A 23361-nucleotide genomic window follows, 5' to 3' on the forward strand; every position below is an offset into this window, starting at 1 on the left:
ACATTGAAACTTTGAAATGACCTGCTCATATAAACATGCACCCATATGTAAATTAGTGAAATAATGTCTTGCTGAAATGTAAAGCCCAATTATGACATTTTCTTATATGATTAAAGAAAACCAAATTTTCAGGATATGAATGTTTCTTAATTTAAGAAAAAAGTTTATAATAAAGGTTTCATTTTCAAATTTATGTCATTGTATCCATTCTTTGAAATACTGTGATAAATATTCATAAGTAAATGGACTTGCCCAAATCAGAACCATCTGGAGGTAAAAGCCGATTAAACCAAACATTTATTCTAGCTAGAGTTTTAACATCTATGTTCCATGTCTATGTTAGGCTTATGTTTTTTTGAAGGGCTAAGTTTGAACATTCTTTTGCACAACTCAAAATATCCCTTTCAAAACGGATCTCTATGAGACTCTACTTTTAGAGAAGACGGTCCTTTTTAACTTGAGTTATTATTCAACATTAACAATGTGTGCCATGTTTTTAAAGTGATTTTTTAATATAGCAAATATGCTAATCTCATATAGTTACAAAATGAAGTTTTACTTGCAACCATATTTTATTAACACCTTTGCCTGCAGAAGAAGTGTGATTTTAAGGATGAAAAGTGTATTTCCCTCTAAATTAACCACAGGATAAATTTAAACTTGGCATTCTTATAATTAGAGCAATAGATCTTAGAATTTTATTACCCTACTGAAAGATCAAGTCTCCAGCACTGGTTAAAAAAAAAAAAAAAGACTTTAAAAAATATATTTCAAGGAAATGATGACATCAATTTAAAACTGAGAGAGAAAACTCATATTTTTTTTAAATAAGGGAATTCCAAGGAAAAAATGTACTGTGTTTTAAAACACTGGCATCTTTTAAAGCAAAGACAATGTCTTACTCATTTCAAAAAAATAATCCCATTGTCTCACACTGTTCCTAGATCACAGCAGTTATTCAATAGATGTCTGTTAAATAACAGAATTAATGAAAAATAAGAGATTAATTTGTATATGTATCAGTGGATCACATCACAGTTCTTTGGCAGCAAAAAAGTTTCATAGGTTTATAAGGCAGAATTAGAAAAGAATACACATTTTAAAACTATAATATATAATTCTGAAATAAGTTTTAGTATCCATTAAGGAAGATATAATATAGTTCAGTCATCTACTGATAAGGTTGGATATCTTCTAGTTGTCAAGCTTATGCCTGAATAAGATAAATGCTCAGCAGGCAGAGAAAGTCCTTCACATTGCTAAATGAAAAGAATCAAGTGAGCTCTGATCACATAAGGAAAGACATGAATGGTGGGAGAAATATAATTCTCCTCCTAGAATGAAGTATTTAGTTATTATCTGAACTGGAATGTACATAAAATTCTTGGATATACAATCACCTCTCCATTCTAAGAGTTAACAAAGTAGATCACTGATACAGAAAACATAAAATGGTAGTCATATTAATTTACATTTATATAAATATATATAACGTGTATGTATTTGATGCCATAAGAACACTAATGATTTTAAATAAAACTATGAACCTAAATACTTAAAGCCTGATTCCATTTAAAATATGTCTAACACCCTCATTTTGCTTGAGTATCTCCTGTATCCCGCTGTGGTGGGATTAAGTAGAATTTATATGCCATGCTATAATTCTTACAACTCCATGAGGTAACATCCACTCTATGTCCTCACTCTGCTCCATACCCTAATACCATATGAGGGACATCACGTCTACAAGAGGTAGTGGTTTAAAAGAAATTATGCCACTTTGCCATACATTCTCTGTTAGATCAAATTTTTCTAAGCACAAAGAGTGAGTTTTCTTATCATCACTTGTTTTAAAGTCCTTTCTACCTACTGACCTACTGTCTATATAAAAAATTAGAACTAAATCAAAAGACAGATCCAAAAACAATGGAACAGTACTGAGAGGGTAGTAAATATCAACAGGAACTGAAAATTTTAATTTTTACCATGAGGCCACTGAAATTTGATTATATCTACTTTCTATTTAGTTGATAAAGTTAAAAAAATTAGCAATAAATTCATACTACATTATACTTTAAATGCAAATCATTAATTTTATCTTGATTATTTCACCTATTCCAATATAAAGCAGTGATTTTGGCCCCAAGATATTAAGAAAAGTTATTTTTCAGGTAATACTATCACTTGTGTTATATTTTCATTTGTTGGGACTCATGTTATCATGTCACCCATATACTCAAACATTATAAACATTCATACTAAGACACTAAAATCTTATAAATGAACATATATTAATTTAGAGTCAGAGGAATAATAAAAAGAAAAAAACTTGATTATTATGCTTCTGGCATAAATCTGATGAATCTCAGAAATATGATCCATATACTCCAAGGCATTTTAACTAGTATGATTATATCATGGATGCCATTACTTCAACAGAGATGCTTTCTAGTCTATGGAATAATTGGAAGCAAAACCCAGCAGGTTTCAAATGGCTACAGCTGTGTTAAGTACTGACTAATAGGAATGATGTATAAGGTGAAAATCCCCAGACAAGAGGAGTTTCTATGGGAAATCCATGGGGAAGTAAATTAATAATGAATACTAAAAGAAGCAAGATAGTTTTAAAACACAAAATGCAAATGAAATGGTGAAATACGCAAAATGAAAGATGAAGCAGTTATACAAATGTGAAACAATAAGAATTAGAATCAAAAGAAAATATATAACATCCTATCTGCTATTCTCTGATGCTATTACAGAAGTCAACTTTTCAGAAATCCTAGATAATTCAAAAAGTGTTTTAATCTTAAAGCAGATTAACAGAGATAACTTGCTTATTAAAAAGATATAAAATTCAATTATACATACATATAATATTTTGCATTATAGGTATATATAATCACTTTGCTATATACCAGAAACACAACATTGTAAATAAATCAATTATACTTCAATATAATACAGTTTTAAAAAGGTATAAAACTCACATTCAAAAAAACTACCAAAAATAAAATGGAGAGAACATTCATGAAGTGAAATTAGGCCCCTCTATTAGTGGTAAGTTGGCATCCTTGAGCAAAATAGGAGGAAAAATAGGTAGGTTTTTGGAGTGTCTGCCTACTTACCATGGGCCAGAAATTTACATGTACCCATGGTAGGCTGCAGTCCATGAGGTCTCTGAGAGTCGGACATGACTGAGCGACTTCACTTTCACTTTTCACTTTCATGCATTGGAGAAGGAAATGGCAACGCACTCCAGTGTTGTTGCCTGGAGAATCCCGGGGACAGGGGAGCCTGGTGGGCTGCCGTCTGTGGGGTTGCACAGAGTCAGACACGATTGAAGTGACTTAGCAGCAGCATGTGTGCACTCATTTAATCTCATCACAACCTTAGGGATTAGGCCTGATTACATCCATTTTAGAGTAGAAAAGCAAAGGATAGTACATTCAAATTATGTGTTGAACATGACACATTTTTGAAATAGGAGTTTTTCAAGTCATTTTTTTTTTACTTCAAATATTAAACTACTTTTTGTAATAATCTCAATTTTTTCATGGGGAAAAGAAATTAAATAGGCCAAATAGTCTCAAAGGTCCATTTTGAGTCTTGAGAAACTATACTGTGAGTTCTATTAGACACTAAATTTATCCTTCTAAAATTAATATAGTAGCTAGACACCACTTATTCACTATTCAATTATTATTTTGCTGCTTTTTATAGAATTCATATGTGATTCTAGGGTGTTGTCTAGATGGCCCGAAAGTCTATTAAGGGATGATGACTTTTTTTTTTCCTCCTCCAAAACACACTGTCTCTATTAAGCAGATATCAAAGTGAAGCCATTGATCATTATTTAGAAATAATCACTCAATTACCTAAGTATTCAAAGGTTTAAATAAAAATTCTGGATGAGGAGTCTTGGAAGAAAAGGAATCTGATCCTGTTTATGTTCACTCTTTCCTTTCTTATTATATCCTATCATGAAAAAAGATGTTATGATGGGCAAACACAGTGGTATGGAAGAAATGAGGGTAAAAATGGAAACTACAGATATCTCTAATTAAGTGATATGAGTGTATTTACGTATATTAGAATCAGCAGGTTTTGTTTTAACTCTCCGCTTCTCTCTCTCTCTGTCTGATATATATTCAGAAATCATTAGTAAGTCAAGACACTGATAAACAATATAAAGATGTTAATTATATTTCACTGTTTAAAAAATCAAAATGTCAAAATTCAGAGTCTAAGAATGCTTACACCTGCTCATCTATAGGATGATAGGTTAGTTAGTCTTCACTGGACCTCCAAAACATGAATGGAGGCATGCTAGTTTAGATCAAAATTTCTTAGTTTAGGGAAGATGAGGATTCTTCAGCCATCAACCTCCCCCAAAATCCTCCCCAAACCCTTGAACCTAACTAGAGATTTTGTCATCAAGTCCTAGCTGTTGCCGAGGGAAACAGGGACAGCAGTTGACACCAGACAATCAGAACTCTCCTCATATATACTTTACTCATTTGGGCCTCCATCATATGCTTACCACACTTTAATCTTAAAGTCTAGAATTAGTTTACTGGAAAGTAATGCAGGTTTTGGGCGCAATGAATTGCCCTGTAATACAGGTTTTTTTTTTTTTTTAAATGAGTTGCAAAAGCTTTTAAGTTTAATTAGGTCCCATTTGTTTATTTTTGCTTTTATTTCCAATATTCTGGGAGGTGGGTCATAGAGGATCCTCCTGTGATGTATGTTGGAGAGTGTTTTGCCTATGTTCTCCTCTAGGAGTTTTATAGTTTCTGGTCTTACGTTTAGATCTTTAATCCATTTTGAGTTTATTTTTGTGTATGGTGTTAGAAAGTGTTCTAGTTTCATTCTTTTACAAGTGGTTGACCAGTTTTCCCAGCACCACTTGTTAAAGAGATTATCTTTAATCCAAAGCTTCTGCACAACAAAGGAAACTATAAGCAAGGTGAAAAGACAGCCTTCAGAATGGGAGAAAATAATAGCAAATAAAGCACCTGACAAACAACTAATCTCAAAAATATACAAGCAACTCCTACAGCTCAATTCCAGAAAAATAAATGACCCAATCAAAAAACGGGCCAAAGAACTAAATAGACATTTCTCCAAAGAAGACATACAGATGGATAACAAACACATGAAAAATGCTCAACATCACTCATTATCAGAGAAATGCAAATCAAAACCACTATGAGGTACCATTTCATGCCAGTCAGAATGGCTGCCATCCAAAAGTCTACAAGCAATAAATGCTGGAGAGGGTGTGGAGAAAAGGGAACCCTCTTACACTGTTGGTGGGAATGCAAACTAGTACAGCCACTATGGAGAACAGTGTGGAGATTCCTTAAAAAACTGGAAATAGAACTGCTTTATGATCCAGCAATCCCACTGCTGGGCATACACACTGAGGAAACCAGAATTGAAAGCGACACATGTACCCCAATGTTCATCGCAGCACTGTTTATAATAGCCAGGACATGGAAGCAACCTAGATGTCCATCAGCAGATGAATGGATAAGAAAGCAGTGGTACATATACACAATGGAGTATTACTCAGCCATTAAAAAGAATACATTTGAATCAGTTCTAATGAGGTGGATGAAACTGGAGCCTATTATATAGAGTGAAGTAAGCCAGAAAGAAAAACACCAATACAGTATACTAACGCATATATATGGAATTTAGAAAGATGGTAACAGTAACCCTGTATACGAGACAGCAAAAGAGACACTGATGTATAGAACACTCTTTTGGACTCTGTGGGAGAGGGAGAGGGTGGGATGATTTGGGAGAATGGCATTGAAACATGTATAATATCATATATGAAATGAGTCGCCAGTCCAGGTTCGATGCATCATACTGGATGCTTGGGCTGGTGCACTGGGACATCCCAGAGGGATGGTATGGGGAGGGAGGAGGGAGGAGGGTTCAGGATGGGGAACACATGTATACCTGTGGCGGATTCATTTTGATATATGGCAAAACCAGTACAATATTGTAAAGTTAAAAAATAAAATAAAATTAAAAAAAAATGAGTTGTAGTTCTTTCCAACAAAAATAATGTCACTAATGAAGAAAATGTTTCAAACTTACATATGGCCTGAAAAGAGTGTTTAACAGGTAAAAGTAGATACATATGAGGAAGAAATACCAGTGTGGAGGTAAGGTACTGGATTGGAAATAACAACTTTAGCTATGAGACGTGAAAAAAAAAAAACAAAACATACATTTTCTGTCTCTAGATTTTTACATAAGTTGAATAAGAACAAATTTATGGTTGCTGAGGGGAAGCATGGGTGTGAGGGAAAATTAGGGAGCTTGGGATGAACATGTACACACTGCTATGTTTAAAATGATAACTAACAAGGACCTACAGTATAGAATATGGAACTCTGCTCAATGTTATGTGGCAGTCTGGATGGGAAGGGATTTGGCAGGGGAGAATGCATACATGTATATGTATGGCTGAATTCCTTCATCTGAAACTATCACAACACTGTTTGTTATTAAAAGCTTAGAATATGAAAAAAGAATGGTAAAGTCTTCTTTCTGTAGTTGTCATAGAGATTATCAATGGAAATACTATGCATATATAAGGCATGATTCCAGCTGAATACTCTCATTAGGTCAATATTTATTGAAAGACTATGAAGTTCACTCCTTTAGGTACTGTTGTACCTAAAGGTACAGGTTTAGTCATGAAAATACAAAGGTAAATAAGACATTGTCTCTACTTTGAGGAACTTTCTTATTTTTTCCTTAAATAAGAAGCTTTAAGTTATGATATACCAGTATTTGATTAACTGAGTTGCCATTTGAGATGGAAAGATCATGAGGAACCAGGGTTGTGCTCTGAACGATCCTAGATATACACCTGGGATTGACACTGCATGGCTGGAGAGGCTGCTCAGCCCCACCAATAACAGATGGTCCTACAGGAATAGTTTAAACCCTGAAGGGTGTTGTTCCTAGTATCATCCAGAAGTCAATAACCCTTAGCTAAAGCAGAATTTAATTGTCTAAAACAGAGACTTTAGGTGTCAAAATGATTCTGCTTAATTATTACCATGTTTAAAAATCAATCAGTGAATTCAGCATATTTTGCCATCACTGCTTGGCAGATTTTGCTGTTAAGACCATGAATGAAAATGAGTTCATGTCAAACTAAAATATCCTAAAGATTGTATCTGTTTTTACCATGGTTTAATGCAATTTTGATACTCATTTCAATTTGCAGCAAGAAAATTATTTTCATAAAAATTCTAACATCTATTATGTTGGGAATTTGAATGTACTAAAACATTATTAAACTATACAGTTAAATTTAATATGACTTCTTAGCTTTGAAAATGGTATCAGTATGAAAAACCCAATTTTGAAAATTTCAAAGGAAAAATAGATCCACTATTTCTATGAAGAAAGGACACACTTGTGCATATTTTATTTGACCCTTTATGGATGTTCTAGAACAAAACATCCTGTTTGATTTTTTTTTTTTTTTGGAGGGAAGATACACAGAAGTTAGTATCATTTAAAAATCTATCAAGTAACTAAGAAACCAATGTATAAGAGTTAACATAAGTGAATAAAGTCCACCTAAAGAATGACAAGAAATGAAACAAAGAAAAGGTGCCAATCTAGGTGTGTTCACAGCTGACAAACAAGGAAGACTACTGTAATTCTAGGTTTCCAATGTGAAACTCAGTTCAATGACATGAATATATGACACAGGCAGGCATCAACTCACAGCTCAGAACTCACTCCATTTTGTCTCCATTTGTCACTTGCACCCCGTACAAAAACTTTCCTGTGAATCCTAGGTAGCTGTGTATCTGAAAGTCCTCAACATGCAGCTGCTATCACACGGAGGCATAGATAGGTTGCAACCTCTGAATCCAAAAAAGCACGAGTAGTTTTTTCCTCAAGAAAAGATCTACTAGGGAAATACTGTCAGCAGAAGACACTGTCTTCCTACAAAAGATATGTCTTCATTTTATACATCTTGTGTTTCCATGCTTCTCCTTGAGGTTTGTTTAATGAGGAAAGAAACCTCATTTACTGAATTGCAGTTGCTATTGTCTTGCACAAAAACTGTTTTGTTTTCAAAATCAATCATCTGTGATGATTCTCAGCAAGTCCACTGTACCTACTGTGATCTGCACATGGATTATATACTTTTTCTAGCAGATAAAAATACAGGGTTTGTAAAATCATTAAAAAATAGGCATGGCTATTTCCACTGATTTTATATCTAACAGGACCAAAGACATTAAGCATTAAAGAACTGCGAGGCATTTTGCTGAACCCTGTCTTGAAGTAAATATATTTAAACCCATGTAAGTCTGGAATGAATTGCTGTTCTACAAATACACACTATTTACAAATGGAGCAAAGATGGAATTCTAAAAATACAATTTGAGAAATGATTCAACAGCTATTCCTTTGAGGATCAAAGCACTCAGTAGAAAGCCCTTTTCATTATGGTAATGTTACAGCTTTATAGATACCTGGGGTTTTAATCTGATTTATGTTTAGAGGAGAGTATATACATATAATTGAGTTTCTCTTAGGAAAGGTGAAGGCCAGACCATGGACATCAGAGGTAACACAGGTAAGTATATGTAGACCTGCAACATCTACCTTGAATAACCAGAATCATCAAAGAGTAAATCGTTCATTCTAAAGCATGTATTTGAGATTTTATTCTTTCAGACACATCTAGTGTTTCTACATTTGGAAAAAATAGGCAAGACTAATTCCCTAGGCTACAAATCACTCTAATGTGGAAGGAAACGTGTTAGCTAGTTGTATTACAAAGCCTTTACTTCACATTTAATAGGCACCTGCAATACCAGCATTATACAAAGCTCTCTACTTTGCAAATCTTTAAAACCCCACTTAATTTTCAGCACTGATTTCCTGCAATCTAAGAGCTTATGAAGGGTTCACTGTGTTCATACAGACCTATGCAAAATGTGCCAGAACTTCCCTGTCTGTGATGGCATTCATTTGGAGGTGAATCCCAAATTTCTATCACTGGCATGCTTATTTCCGACTAAAATAAATATTCTTAGAATGAAAGCTGAAGATTAGGAGGACAAAAAAGAGGCAAAGTAACTAGCACTGGAAGAGATATATGCAAATATCAGCTCAATGACAATTCTTCATACCATTTACAATTGAAGCTTAAAGACCCAAATACTCTGCAATCCATTAGTTTCTCAATATCCTGGAAGGGATTAGCGTATTTCTTAATCAACTGCTAAACAGACTGAAAAAGGCCAAAGCCTGGATATTAACAAAGCAGTGTAATACTAAAATGCAGAGATGGTCAGATAGAAAGACAAACTAAGGAAGAATATTAAAATAGAAAATATTATATAAACACAGTCAAACTGAACAAATTTCCATTCTTTCTTGCTGCCTGTATAATTACACATCTCTATATACTAATGAGTGGTAAGGCTATAGTATACTCCTTCAAACACAAATAAATTAATTTCATATATTTTCTCAAGGAATTCCAGGATAATTAGTGTAAAATGACTAGAAAGAATCAATCAAAGGTGTCTCACAGATCTTGCCTGTGTATGTATCTTCATTACTCCCAGCTACACAGGTGGTCCCAAGTCCATTATTTTAAATGTGATATGTATTTTTAGCATTAAAATCAATCAAACTATTAAAGATTGGAGGAAAATATTTTCACATGCCATTTAAATAATGGATAAGTATGTAAAGACAAATCTTTTAATGAATAATGTTAAGTTTTGAATGTCTTAAAGTTAAATATCAATATTATGATTCAGAAAATTCCAATTCTGTCACTATTCTTTTCTTATTTTCTGTTTGCTTATGCAACAAACTGCCTATAGGACAAATGTGAGTGAGATAGATTATATATGGGTTGTTTCTCCAGTTTATTTCTGGAGAAATATTCTTTACTATTATTCTTTATATTACCATTATTCTTTACTATTAAGGAATGGGTAGTTGTTGAACATACTTAGAAATTTCACATTTTAATGAATCTTGGCTTAGGAAAAGAAAGAATATAAATCAAAATGAAAATGTCAATCATGGTAATATATCTATCTTATTCTATGTTTCTGATGACTGACAGCCCAATAGGTTTGTTTCAAACAAAGGCAAAAAGCATGAGTTCCTTTTCAAATGAAATGTTGGACAGATTTAATAGCTATCTGAAACAACTGATGCAATCAAACAGTGAAGTATATTTCCTTTCATAATTGAGAGATCATATTTCTACATTTGGATTTGCTTTTGTGATCTGATATAAATTTTAGGGGAACTAACCAGTTTAAAGGTCATACCACATTAGCATTATTACTTATTGAACATGGCACCTATGCCTCTAGATAACTTAAAACTTTTGAAAAAGCATCTTGTTGACTTGCATTCTTAAATTCTCACACATATTTCATCTGTGATTAGAGCCATATTTCAACAAATATGATATAAATTTTAGGGCACTATTATGTAATAAATTCTGAGAAAGATTTTAAACATAAAATCAACTGTTAAGAAAGCAAAAACTTAAGAACACACATAAAATAAATCCTATTTAGTTTCCAACTACATGAAATATGATATTAACTGATTTGTTAATATTATCAAGGGTTGAATCTATAGTTTTAATAGAGGATTTCCCTTCAAGAAAACACCAAACTAAATTCAGAGAAAGCTCACTGCAAGGATTTTAAGTGAAAGTGGTAAACAATCCATGCTTGCTTTTGTCTGTTTTAATTGCATGCAAACTAAGAGCTCAACTCTGACAAAATCAAATTGAGGAAGTACTAAAAATGAGCCAAGCAGTTAACATGACCTCGAATCCTGCAAACCCCTGGTCTGGTACTGCTAGACCAATACAAACACTGTAGCTTTTCCCACTTGGTGGTTTCTGCATTCCCACTCCCTCAAACCCCAAATTTAGACACCAAACAATCTAAATAATATATCAGAAATAATTATGAAAACAGAAATTATAAGAAGATAATTTAAAGGTCTCACTTTCCTACCTCAGTACTGTCACATAAAATAATTGAAAAATAATGCATGTATTTGCTATTTCTCATATTTTGGGAGCAATTTACCCAAAGCTCATATATATCAATATGAAAATAAAACTTTGAGTCAGAATAATTCAGAACTGGTTATGAGGAAATATGATTTTAGATTTGAGCTTTTTATTAAATTTAAATTCTATTTTACTATTTCATGTATTATATTTTAATTTGTGCTATTATGAGAAGATAAATTTTAGCTGGAAATATTTAACTATTAAGACTGTGCACATACCATAAGAGTATAACATGTTAGTACAATATTTACAAGGTAATTTTAATGATGCTAAAGCCTGTTCTGTGACACCATGAAGATGACTCATCTGAAGCCAAGGGAACATCAATTTAGAGTTTCTATATACAGAATCCATTGCAACAAAATATAAAAAGTAAGATAATAGAATATTCTAACTACTGAAATTATTTTCTCTATGTTAACAAATGTTCAATAATCAGTAGACATGTCCATACTCAGTACAGTGGTAACTTTTTATTTTTATTCTCCTTAAGGTTATTAGCAACAAAAGCTAAAATGTAACCAGAATTTTACACCCTAGGTGTATCAGGCTTAAAGATATTAAATATTTGTCTTACAAAACCAAGAGGAAAGGTAGCCAGGCTGAATGGATGGCCCCTGCTCACTTCAAATTCCTGAATCAATATCCAAGGTGTCTGGGTGTCTTTTACTTTGTAACTGACTTCATGATCATATCACTTAGCCAAAGCAAAGGAGCAGAAACAAAAATCACAACAGATAACATTTTAATATAATTTGCATCTTCAGGAGCAATTTTTTTCCCCATATGCCACCTATATTCATCCCTCACAGAATACTGCCAAATTTAGTAGTTTAAAATATCTTAAAATTTTTGCTCGCTTCACACCAGTTAGCATTTGCTCCCTTCAGTTTCATTTTTATTTCTCACTGTTCTAAATAGCAATTCTATAACTATCTTGTGCATTTTACATGACATAACACCATTTCAGCAGCATTTGCAATGGGATTACTCAAAAATGAAAAGTAATCATAAAAGTAATATAGTATCTCTAAATGACTGGGAATAGAAGCAATTCCCTTTATACTGTAAAAGTACATGTATACACTTGAGTATGGCATGCAAATACATTTTCAATGTATAATTTCTTCAATATCTACACAAATGTATATATGAGCAAATACTTACTTTAGACTGTGAAAAGTTAAAGCAAGGATGTTTAAGCTCTAAACTAAGCATTTTATTTAGGAAATTAAACATGACTGTTTACCCAGAACCAAACTCACAGTGCAACTATTACAGATTGTTTTATTACTGGAAGAAGTTGTCAAATGTAAATAGGTCACTTTTTTTCATTCTTTAACATTTTCATTTACACCTCCACAAAAAGCACACCGGGGCCAAGAAAATTAATTCCCCAAATGCTGTCAGCCACGTTGGGAAACAGCAATAAACAGCTTACTGTAAAGCCTCCAGCTACAATAAAACTGCTGTCAATAAGAGCTGAGAGTTGGACTGTGCAAAAACAGGTCCTCTCGAAATGATAATCTGAAAAGGAAAGAAGCTAACGGTTCTTGTCCTAATATGCTGAGGCGGTGGTTCTCAAAGTGTGGGTTCCTGGATTAGCAACATCATTATCACCTGGGATCTTGTCAGCAAAGCAAGTATTCAGACTTGACCCCAGTGACACCAGACTAGAACCTCTGGGACTAAGGACCAACATGTTTTAAGAAACATTCCAGATGATTCTGAGACACTCTAAAATTTGAGAACTTAATACCATAATTTAAAAATCATATTCAATTTAAGAAGATATTTTCCTTTTAGAGAAAATATATCAATGAGCTTTATCATTTAAAGTCCTACTAGAAATGATTTTGTTGTTATCCTCTCAAGCCTATGACAATGAACTTTGTTTATTTATGAATAAATATTAAGATATAATCTAGCTTTTTAAAAAAAAGGACATTTTATTTAATCTGTGAATGCTAAGGGTACATCCAAAACTTCATAAAAATAATTTGCATAAAATTCAGTGACAGATTTGTTATATTCAAGGAAAATGAAAGCTTAGTAAAATAGAGTAGATGAAGAATGTGGTTTATTATTGATTTATACGTTCTTTGCAAGGTCACATGAGGGAAAACAGCAAGAGAAAAAATGTCACACGGCTTAAGAATCAATGCACTATAAGCAAACTCATGGTATAAAAGTCAGACCATAGGTTTTCATTGTACAGATAAGACAAACTCATGATATTTAAATTTGGTAGTACTTTGCTCAATAATCTTTCATTTTACCCACACATCTACTAGCACCATAAAGTGAAAAGGTGTTTCTGTTAACAGCAATCCTTTTCCATTCAACTAAAAATCTTCACAGATCCTACCTTAGTTTATAAATTCCTCTGAAAGCTTTTGCTATAATAAACCCTACTTTTTCAAAATCGTGTTATTTCAGGAGCACATTTTTATAAAAGCCACTAGTTGAAGGAGCTAAAAAAAGAATTTTTATTTTTTAACTTAACTAGAACATCTTCAATAACAGCCATATAGTTCAGTGAAAAAACAATTTAAAGGATAGTATATAATGTGTGTTCTTCATTCATAGAAAATATGCCTCTTTTATACTAAAATTGTACATATTGCTATCACCATCACCTGTCCTTACTTCCATAAATACTCTTTTTCTCCAACATTGCAATTTTTCTTTCTCAGCATGAAAACTTCTAAAAGGCGTAAATAACCAAAGCCATTTCAATAGCTCTTTACCATAATAGTGAATTATAGCTACATTTGAACACTGAAATGCCTACAAGGAGAACTGCACAGTGACGCAGGGTCTCAGGGAATGTCTAAAATGCACTTTAGTTCCAGTTAGAGAATTATTCAGCATCCTATTTCAAAGATTACATCACACAAACAAATTTCCTTATGACTGACTAAACCTTGACGAAAGATCTTTCTCATACCTTAACATTTATGTCACTGAACTATATCTATATGTCACAGTACTATATATAGATCCAACTTTGGGGAAGAAATCAGAAAAAGTGGGTCTGTACATCAATGCTCATAATACCCACCACACTTAATATGAAAAGAAAAATGATCTGGGAATAACTTCAGCATGTTTCTCTGGGAAACAAATTTCAGATTTTACATGAAAAGTTTTAAGTCATGTTACATTTTTAAGATATTGTGCAAATCACAAATTATCATCAGTATTTTGTGGTAACCTTACCCACCCATTGAAAGTAAATAATAAAAAGCCATATTTTCTTTTCACTGAAATAGCAACTTTATATTTAAATCCACTTAGTTTCATAAATTACTTTTCTCACCATGATTAACTATTTAGCAACATTTACAAACCTCTACTAAACTCAGAAATGTTCTTAATTTTAAAACATCAAACCTCTTTTAAAAAGCTGATGAAGTTAATACGAAAATAACTCATTCCAAATTTTATGTCTATCGAATAACATCATATTCTCTAGAACCTTCATACTGACTTAATTCCTTTCATCCTGTACATTCAAGCTCTAAGTATATGTGCTTTCTAAATCCTCTAGATATTTAACCTTTCAAGAAATGGAAATTTCAGCTGTAAAATCATAGGCATTATACTTAACATTCTGAAGTTTCTCTGATTCATTGTTAAAATTATTTTAATAAATATCTTACTACCATGAAACCTTAAAGTCACTGCAGAGCAACAAACACTGGATGGTGAGAGACAAATAGAGTTTCAATAGAACATTCTCACCCATCCCGCCCCAACAAGGAAAAAAATAAAAAAAAACTCTTGAGTTTTCAAACACTAAGCAATGACTGTCAATACTGTCCAAATTTTATTTTGCTTTACTTGATTCTCTGAAATTTGTATGTTCCTTACTTGTAACAAATTCATATGGGTCATCACCATAGGTGGACTCAATACCAACGAAGACAGAACTTGGATTACGAAGTCATAGAAAGTTGGTGTGTTGAGAACTGATCACAAAAGAGCAAGCAAATGAACTTAAATGCTAGTTGCTCCAGAACAACTATCATTAAATAAAAGGTATCTTTGGCTATAGCACCAGATTGATCTTTCCTTCCCCCTTTACTTGCTACTGCGGGATTGGAGCTAGGCCAACACAAGCGACATGATACCCTAGTGCCATCTACAGGCTATTATTGACACTCAAATTTCATGGCAACAGACAAGCACCAGTGAAATAAATTAGACAGCACTGTATTTAAATCTTTATTAACAAGGAATTATTAGACCTAAGAAAAACTAATTCTGGATTTGGTTGAAATATGAGTTTCTCAGCCTATTAATCCCTCTTCACATGTCATATTTCACAGTTTAAAATGAGTTATGACAGATCACTTATGCATTACTGAGATGAGAGAATATTTACAATGGATTTATTCTTTTATGTATAAATCAGTTCTAACAGGGAGAAAGTATTCCTTCTTTCTTTCTTTCTTTCTGTTTTTGAAAGAGTACTTTGGCCATTGTGGACAATCTGCAATCCTGTCTATTCAACCTTCAATTTACTATATTACAATAAAATCATCTGAAATCAAAGAGAAGACTTCCTATATGGCTTAGCTGCAGTCTACCAACAATCATGTGCTTCACAGCTGATGTACATTTAATATTCTACTATATTTTCAGAGACTAAAAAAAATTAACCCCTTTAGCAACCACAGCTCCAACATAATTATAGTCAGACCTTCAAAAGTCATTTAAAACTTGAGATTTGAAGGTGACTTTTGAGATCAAAAGGTAATGTGAAAATCTTGAAGTAGTCAATTTGGAAACCCCAGGAGCAGAATTTGGCATATCAGGACAGGTTTTCTTCTTCAGCAAACATTATCTTGGGACATTTTAGAATAATTTCCTCTTTTCATCTTTTGCCATTTGAAGGAAACTGGGAGGTTAAATAATTCTCAGAACTCAGAAATTTCAAAGCTGTTCTAAAAATTCTTGACTGAGCCCCAGAGGAATAGAAAAGGGGTCAAGTTTTTTTTTTCCCTCTTTATAACTAAGCTAAAGTTAGACCAAAACAAGAGACACACTGGCACGTTAATACTGGTTGACTGGGCACTTGTATGCAGTACTTATAGACCAGTAAAAGTGCTCATTTACCTGTCTGGTGTGTAAGGGGCCCTTTGTCTTGAAGCCTCCTTGGGAACTGCACTCTGAGGCACTGAAGTGATCTGAACTAGTGGAAGAGCGTTTGGAAAGGGTGTCACAACCCCCGACAAAGGTGTTGTCCAACGGGAGCTCCTGAATCACGTGATGCTTTTTCACCGAAACCGGAGTGTCTGGTTTAAGATGGAAAGCCGGCTGTGGAGAAGCGGATTTGTAGTGCTTGGCCAGGTCAGGGCTGTTCGGCTTGAAGGTGGTTGGAGGTGCCGGGCCCCAGTCAAATCTTCCTATGCTTTGCTCCTCCAACTCAGCCGGCAGGCTTATTGTCCCATTGATAGGTTCGTGAACTGCATCATCAGGTTTGGACTCTTCGATGGTAACAAAGTTCAAAAGAGAGCTCTTGGGAGATTTTCTTTTCTTCCTTTTCTTTTTCTTGTTTTGTTTGTTCTCCTGGTTTGGGGACATCCATTCGGCACCTTGCTTGCTCCTTTGAGCTGCTTTGAATCTTGATGCGTGGCGACAGCGCACCAGAACAGTGACAAAAATCACAACGATGACCACCATGGCACCTGCGACGATGGCGATCATGATGGTGAGATAGTCCTCGTTTTGATAGGGTTGGCTGCTATCCCCTATGTTTCTGTCCAATGGGGTCTCCATAGTCCTGCGAATCAAGTCATAGATATAGGAAGCATTGCCAGCAGTGTCATTAACATAAAGGAAAACAAGCACAAGTGTGTGTAGAGACTTAGGGTATCCCAAGTCACTTATGTTGACCACCAATCGGTGCAAGCCCACATCAGTTGGTGCTGGTTTTTCTTCCAGGGTGATGTTACCTGTTACTGGATCAATCCGAAACAAGCCTTTGTTGTTACCACTCACAATTGTATACTTAAGTTCAGCGTTCATTCCAGTGTCAATATCCACTGCAAAAACTTCTGCTACCACTGAGCCAGGAATGGCTGAGAGAGGCACCAACTTAAAAGAAGTATTAGAAGGAGGTGAAATGACAACAGGACTATTGTCATTGACATCCATGACATTTATAGTTACTTTTGCAGTAGAGGAACGGGGTGGTTGTCCCCCATCAGTGGCTTTGACATCAAAAGTGTAGGAACTCTGCTGCTCTCTGTCAAATGAGACATTTGACTTTATGACTCCAGAATAGGGATCCAACACAAAATTATCATTGTCATTTAGAATGGAAAGAGTCACAGCCTTATTCTCTCCAGCATCTGCATCTGTCACTGTGATTACCCCCACAGTACTATACTTTGGCAGATTCTCAGACACAAAAAATTGAAAATGATTATGAGTAAACTTAGGGCTATTGTCATTCTCATCCAGAACAGTAACTATCACGGCCGCTTGACTTTGGAGGGGAGGGGTCCCATTGTCCCTGGCAGTTACTGTAAAAATGAATCTTTCTTGTTCTTCTCTGTCAAAGACCCTAGAGGCTGTCAAAACTCCTGTCTTTCGGTCCAGATCAAAGAAGGAGGCATTCGGTCCAAGCTGATAAACAATATCTGCATTTTTCCCACTGTCTTCATCTGTGGCACTAATAGTTGTTAAGTATAACCCACGTCGGTTGTTTTCAGAAACTGACAGCTCAATTACAGGCTGGTTGAAAATTGGTGGGTTGTCATTTTCATCCTCAAGCTTAACCCTTACCAGAGCAGTCTGATTTAAACTGGGCTTCCCAGAATCAGAGGCAACGATTTTAAAGCTGAATTCTTTGGTGCCCTCATAGTCCAACAAAGAGGAGGTCTCTAACAAATATTGGTTGTCATATACTGCCTTCAAATGAAACGGGACCTCTCTTTCAATGAAACAGATCACTTTGCCATTCACATCTGTGTCCTTATCTGAAACTGTAATTAGGGCAATCTTTGTATTGACAGGATCTTTCTCAGACAAATACACGGTGCCATTGATGGGACTTATAATGTACCTGAGGTCTATGTTCGGAGGGTTATCATTTACATCAGTGACATTGATGGTAACCGTTGCTCTAGCAGGAGTAGAGCTGCCATCACTAGCCAGTACTGTCACTTTGTGAATAGCTGTCTCCTCTCGGTCTAAGGACCTCTGAACTGTAATGAGCCCAGTAGTATTATTTAAAGCAAAGAGTCTTTTGGTTGCAGGCGCAACCTGGGCACCAAAAATGTACCGGATTTCAGCATTACTGCCTATATCTGCATCAGTGGCATGGAGCTGAATTACGGAGGTGCCCACGGGAGCATTCTCTGGAATGTGCACCTCCACCTGACCCTCTTTAAACACTGGCTTGTTGTCATTTACATCACTTACTGTGACCTGCAGGATGGCGGTGCTGGACTTTTGTGGGGTGCCTCCATCCTCTACTTTGATTTTCATCACGTAGGTATCTTTCTGTTCTCTGTCCAAGTTTTGCTGAACAATCAATTGCGGCCACTTTTCTCCTTCCGGAGTTTCCACGATATCCAGTCCAAAAACACTCTGCCCATTTAACAATTCATAATGCTGTACACCATTGAAGCCTGTGTCAGGATCTGTTGCTGATGGAATTGGAAAGCGGCTGTTGATCAAAGTGTTTTCTGGGATGGAAATATTGATGACAGGAGATGGAAACATGGGGGCATTATCATTGGTATCCTTGACAATTATTTTTATTTTGATCAGCCTGAAAAAATCATTGGGGAGGATCACCACCTCAAGTTCAAAGAAACACTCATTCTCCTCAGCATAAGAGGCTCCAGCACAGAGTTTTTCTCTGTCTATTCTATTGGAGGTTGTGAAAATTTCCCCAGTGCTACTGGATACTTTCACCAAAGGGGCATCCCCAGCTTTAGAAACCAGTCTGTAGACAAGGCTGGCGCTGGTCCCTGTGGCAGCATTGATGTGAGAAATGTTCAGATCCTTTGGTATGTTTCCTATGGGTACATTTTCAGGCAATTCCTCTCTAATAGTGTAAATAAGTTCTTGAGCTATTGCGGAATCCAGCCTTAAACAGGCAATCAGAGCAGCCAACAGGTAAAAATCCCTCAGGTCCATGATAATGTATTTATTTTCTTTTTCCTGGACTTAGGGTTTAAAGGTCTCCACTGAGGAATGAGGCACAAATTGCAAAAGGAAGCGTGCATGGACTGGAGGATGCATTACATCTCATCGCTTATTTGGAGACAGCCACTGTCAACACAATCGTATAGACAACATTATTCTTCAGTAAACAAAAGCACACAGTCATGAAATATCACAACACATTTTCCACTGCATATTAGTAAACATGGCAGTTTGCTCTGCCACTGTTTGCAAGTTAACTCTGTGAATAAAAACACCAAATAGCCCCTGCTTGTTGCATTTGCCCAGAGAAAATAAAATTATCTACTTTTGAATTAAGGGCAACTGCTATTTTTACCTGCATTCACCCACACTGTTGGTAGGACACTGTTTAATTCAAAACATGCGTCCTTGGTTTCCTCTTCCCCTCCCCCCTCTTACCCATCTCCTGGCTTCAAACCCACCTCCCTTAGTTTTTTCAGGAGCTAGTGAAAAACACCAAGTATTTAGCTATGGTTCCTGCTAATTGCTTTGTCACATGTCAAATGTGATGTGTTTTCTTCTCTGCCAGACTGAGTCATCTCTTTCTTCTAAACAATCTTTTTTTCTTCCCTCCCAGTTTTTCAGCTGCCTTCTGAATACAATTTTACTGGGAAGCAAGCATTCGGACATGCTGCTGCAGCATCAGAAGCAGTAGTCACCGGCCACTACATAACCTCATTGCCTAAAAGCACAATACCAAGACCTTCAGTTTACACAGACCTTGCTCTCATTTCTCCATGTTGCTAAATTATCCCCATTAGAATTAATAAACACATTAAAACTTTTAGAATACATATAATAACATAGGATTCCTTATCCTAGAGGTGGAAAAGAGTGCCAAGACATAAGTGAAATGAAGCTAACATTTCCATGTAACTGCACAAAATTTTCTACTGAGCATAAAAGAGGAAAGGGAAAAAAAATGCAGTTCTTAACCCCATCTCCGTTTATAGTATTAGTAACGTCTGCCACACATAAATACTGAGAGTCAATAATGCAGGTAGAAAGCCTTCTGCTTCGATGCCCTCCTAACTGCAATTTAAACGGGTACAAGCCTCCAGGCAGCTACCTACTTGAGTAGAACTGGTCAGTTTCCAGGCTCTAATCTTATCTGCATTAGGCTGCACGGTAGCTGATGCCTGCGATTAGTTCCGGCAGAGTGATGCAGGTAGGGATGCAGATACAGCCTAGTAGGTGAGCTCTGCCCCAACCGTCTACCCAGTTATAAACATCACTCGTCTACACCGAGGACATATCTAAACACAAAATTTACAATTGTGCATGCGAAACTTTACACTTACGTTAGTTGCCTCAACCTTTCCCCTTTCCCGGTATGCTGCAGTTAGGAATGAGCTGTTCCAACACACAGAAAGCCATGCATTTGGTAGCACCAGTTTGGGGAGAAATCAGAAGCAGCAAAACGTTTTCTCCTTGTAAAATGTGTTGCTTCGGGCTGGCAAATTAGCAACTCCAGAGAACAAATTCACAGATTTGTCGTTAGTCATTCTCTCCACATTTCGTCTCTATTACCCACGGGGTCTGAGCTCTCCTGGTATTTAGCACACACACTACATCCACTTGCACTTCTTCAGCTCAGGGGTATTTTCCACAGCATCAAGTATACCATTTCCCTTCGATGTCAGTACTGCTTAAGTCTCTAACTTCTTGTAGGAAACGTCAGAGTTGGGGTGGTGGTGAGTCTCTGGGTGCTCTCCGGGGTGACAGTTGCCCGAAAAATTCCTAATTGGTTATCTCTTGCGTGCTTCTGAGACTCTAGGGCGCTCCTTCCTGTCTGGCACGCTCTCTCTCTCTCCCTTTGCCTCTGCCCCTCTCTCCTTCTCCCTCTCTGAACTGAATTTCTTGATATAACTCTCAATAAGCCCAGAGGGAGGGCGTGACGGCCGAAGCCCCGCCTCCGGACCCTGATTGGCCCGAATCTTGCGGTGCGGGCGGCCGCAGCCGGGAGAGGAACAGGGCGCTGACTGTCTCCCAGCCTCCCTTCCCCAGTGCCCCCTCGGCAGCCGCGAAAACCCGGAGACCCGATCCTGGCTGCGCGAGAGCCGGGTTCCAGGAGGCGCACTGAGCATGCCCAGCAGGGTCTGGCCCGGGAGGGAAGTGGCGGCGCTCCCGAGGCCCGAGCGGACGCGGCTCTCAAGAGCACTGCGGGCCGGCGGCTGGTCTGGGCAGCCAGAGGCCGAGTCCCGGCGGTCGCCCGAATAGGGGCGGCACCGGAGGCAGGCGGGGCGTGCGAGCGCAGATCCGAGAGCCTCGGGCACCGCAGCGGGCGGTTGGGGGATGCCGGAGGCGGCTCAGCTGCGGGCGCACATTCCACAGTTCTCTTTGCTAAATGGGGGGACCAGAATGCCCTGATGGGAAAGAGTTCTTCCGGGCTCCGAGGCGGAGCACCGGCCAGCACATCCCAGGAGCGCGTTAGAAGGACTACACTCACGGTGCCGCAACTAAAGGCTTTTCCTGGCAGGAACGTTGGCCAGAAGGGCAGAGAGGGCGACTTGGAAAGGTCGGGACAGAGGATATTCGAATCTCAATCAAAACAGGAAAGAAAATTAATTTGAGCACTCCCTTCGTGTAGGGTGACGGAAGCTGCCCGGAGAAAGGGAAAATGACAGCCTCTGGGATCCCCTAGACAGCCTGAGGCCAGCCTGCCGTGAGGCGCATGAACGGGCCGCGGCAGCCGATCCAGGCTGTGCTTGTACTTCTGCTCCCGCCGCGCCCAGAACCTGTGAACCCGAGCTCTCCCGGACGCGCGGCCGTGGCAAAAGCCGCTTCAGCTCACCTAGCTGCAAACTTCGGTCGCGAAACGCTGGAAGGAGTCCGGTCTAGCTGCTCCCCAAGCTGTGGAACGTTTCTCTCCCCTACACTGTCTGCTGATTCCAACTTGACGTGTACACTAGTACTTGTCTTTCCCTGTGCACTTGGTTTTTCTGACTCCTGTTCCCGTCGTCGAGTATCCTGATGCATTTCTTATTTTCCTGTAAAAGCGGGATAGAGGGACTCTCGAAAAGAATTAGCCTTATTCTTTAAATATTGGCCCCGAAAGCACTGTCCATATTTGACTGAACGTTTAAAATCGGTAAACCACGAATATTTGTACCTACGACGCCAGATACCTCAGTAAAGTTTGAGGCATTAATAACAGTTCACTTCGAACAAAATATATATATATATATATATATATATTTTTTTTTTTTGCATGACCTGTAAAGGTTGTTTGAGAAGGCCTTAATGCATGATTGAATAACTTGTACTATCTAACAGGGAGGAAAGGGCATTTATTTTAAACCTCCGTGTTCCCTATTCTGTACTGGGCTAAAGATGGCTTGAGGCTTTTTCACGTAGTTCTGCACTGTGATGGCGTGTTAGGGAACACCTTTTGTTTTTGAATACAATGGCTTTCCTTTTAAAATATGAACACTTATTTTTAGGTACTTGAAAGTAAAAAAGAAAAAAAAATCACTAAGCAAACCTACCAAACTTAGATATTGTGTAAATAATTCCATTATTTGACCAACTAATTTTGACACTGCAATTTCCTCACATCTATGAAAATTTGTTTTTTATTCAAACTTTTCCTCAGATGGAATATTCACAGTAAAAGTGCAGGGCCTCAGAGGCCCCTGTAAAACACATCAACTCCATCTATATGAAATATAAACATGAATCTAGCAGACCATAGGTTGATACTGTTTTAAAATGGCGAAACAACTCTAGCAGTATTTTGAATGATTAGGAAAAAGGTTTGCTCAAGTATCTAAAAAGTCAAAAGGAAAATATTACCTCATACAATAACACCAGTGAATTAAAGGAATATTCTTTTATTTTACCATAGTGAGTGATCATTTTGCCATTCATGGTATCAACAATTATAGCTAGTGCTTTGTTCCAATTGTCACATATTTTATGCTCTGAACTAGTTTAAAATAATAAATGAACCATCAATCTGCTACATTTACAATAAACACTGCAGCACAGCCACTTTCCAGTCCATTTATGAAACATTAGTTATCTCACAT

At 36.7% G+C, this 23361-nt stretch overlaps 1 protein-coding gene across 6 annotated transcripts in view; it reads right to left on the minus strand.

The window, feature by feature from the left end:
* The window catches only part of PCDH9 (protocadherin 9), a 1146030-nt gene extending 1124795 nt beyond the window's left edge, over positions 1 to 21235 (minus strand). For all 6 annotated transcript variants that reach the window (XM_061435053.1, XM_061435050.1, XM_061435052.1 and 3 more), the window contains exons 1-2: positions 20632 to 21235; positions 16247 to 19417 (exon numbers count right to left, since the gene is read on the minus strand). In XM_061435053.1, coding sequence (XP_061291037.1) covers positions 16247 to 19282 — 3036 coding nt within the window. In that variant the 5' untranslated portion in view covers positions 19283 to 19417; positions 20632 to 21235. The remainder of the gene's footprint in view (positions 1 to 16246; positions 19418 to 20631) is intronic.
* Between the last annotated feature and the right edge of the window lie 2126 nt (positions 21236 to 23361).

This window comes from Bos javanicus, chromosome 12 (assembly GCF_032452875.1).
Source record: "Bos javanicus breed banteng chromosome 12, ARS-OSU_banteng_1.0, whole genome shotgun sequence".
Classification (NCBI taxonomy): domain Eukaryota; kingdom Metazoa; phylum Chordata; class Mammalia; order Artiodactyla; family Bovidae; genus Bos; species Bos javanicus.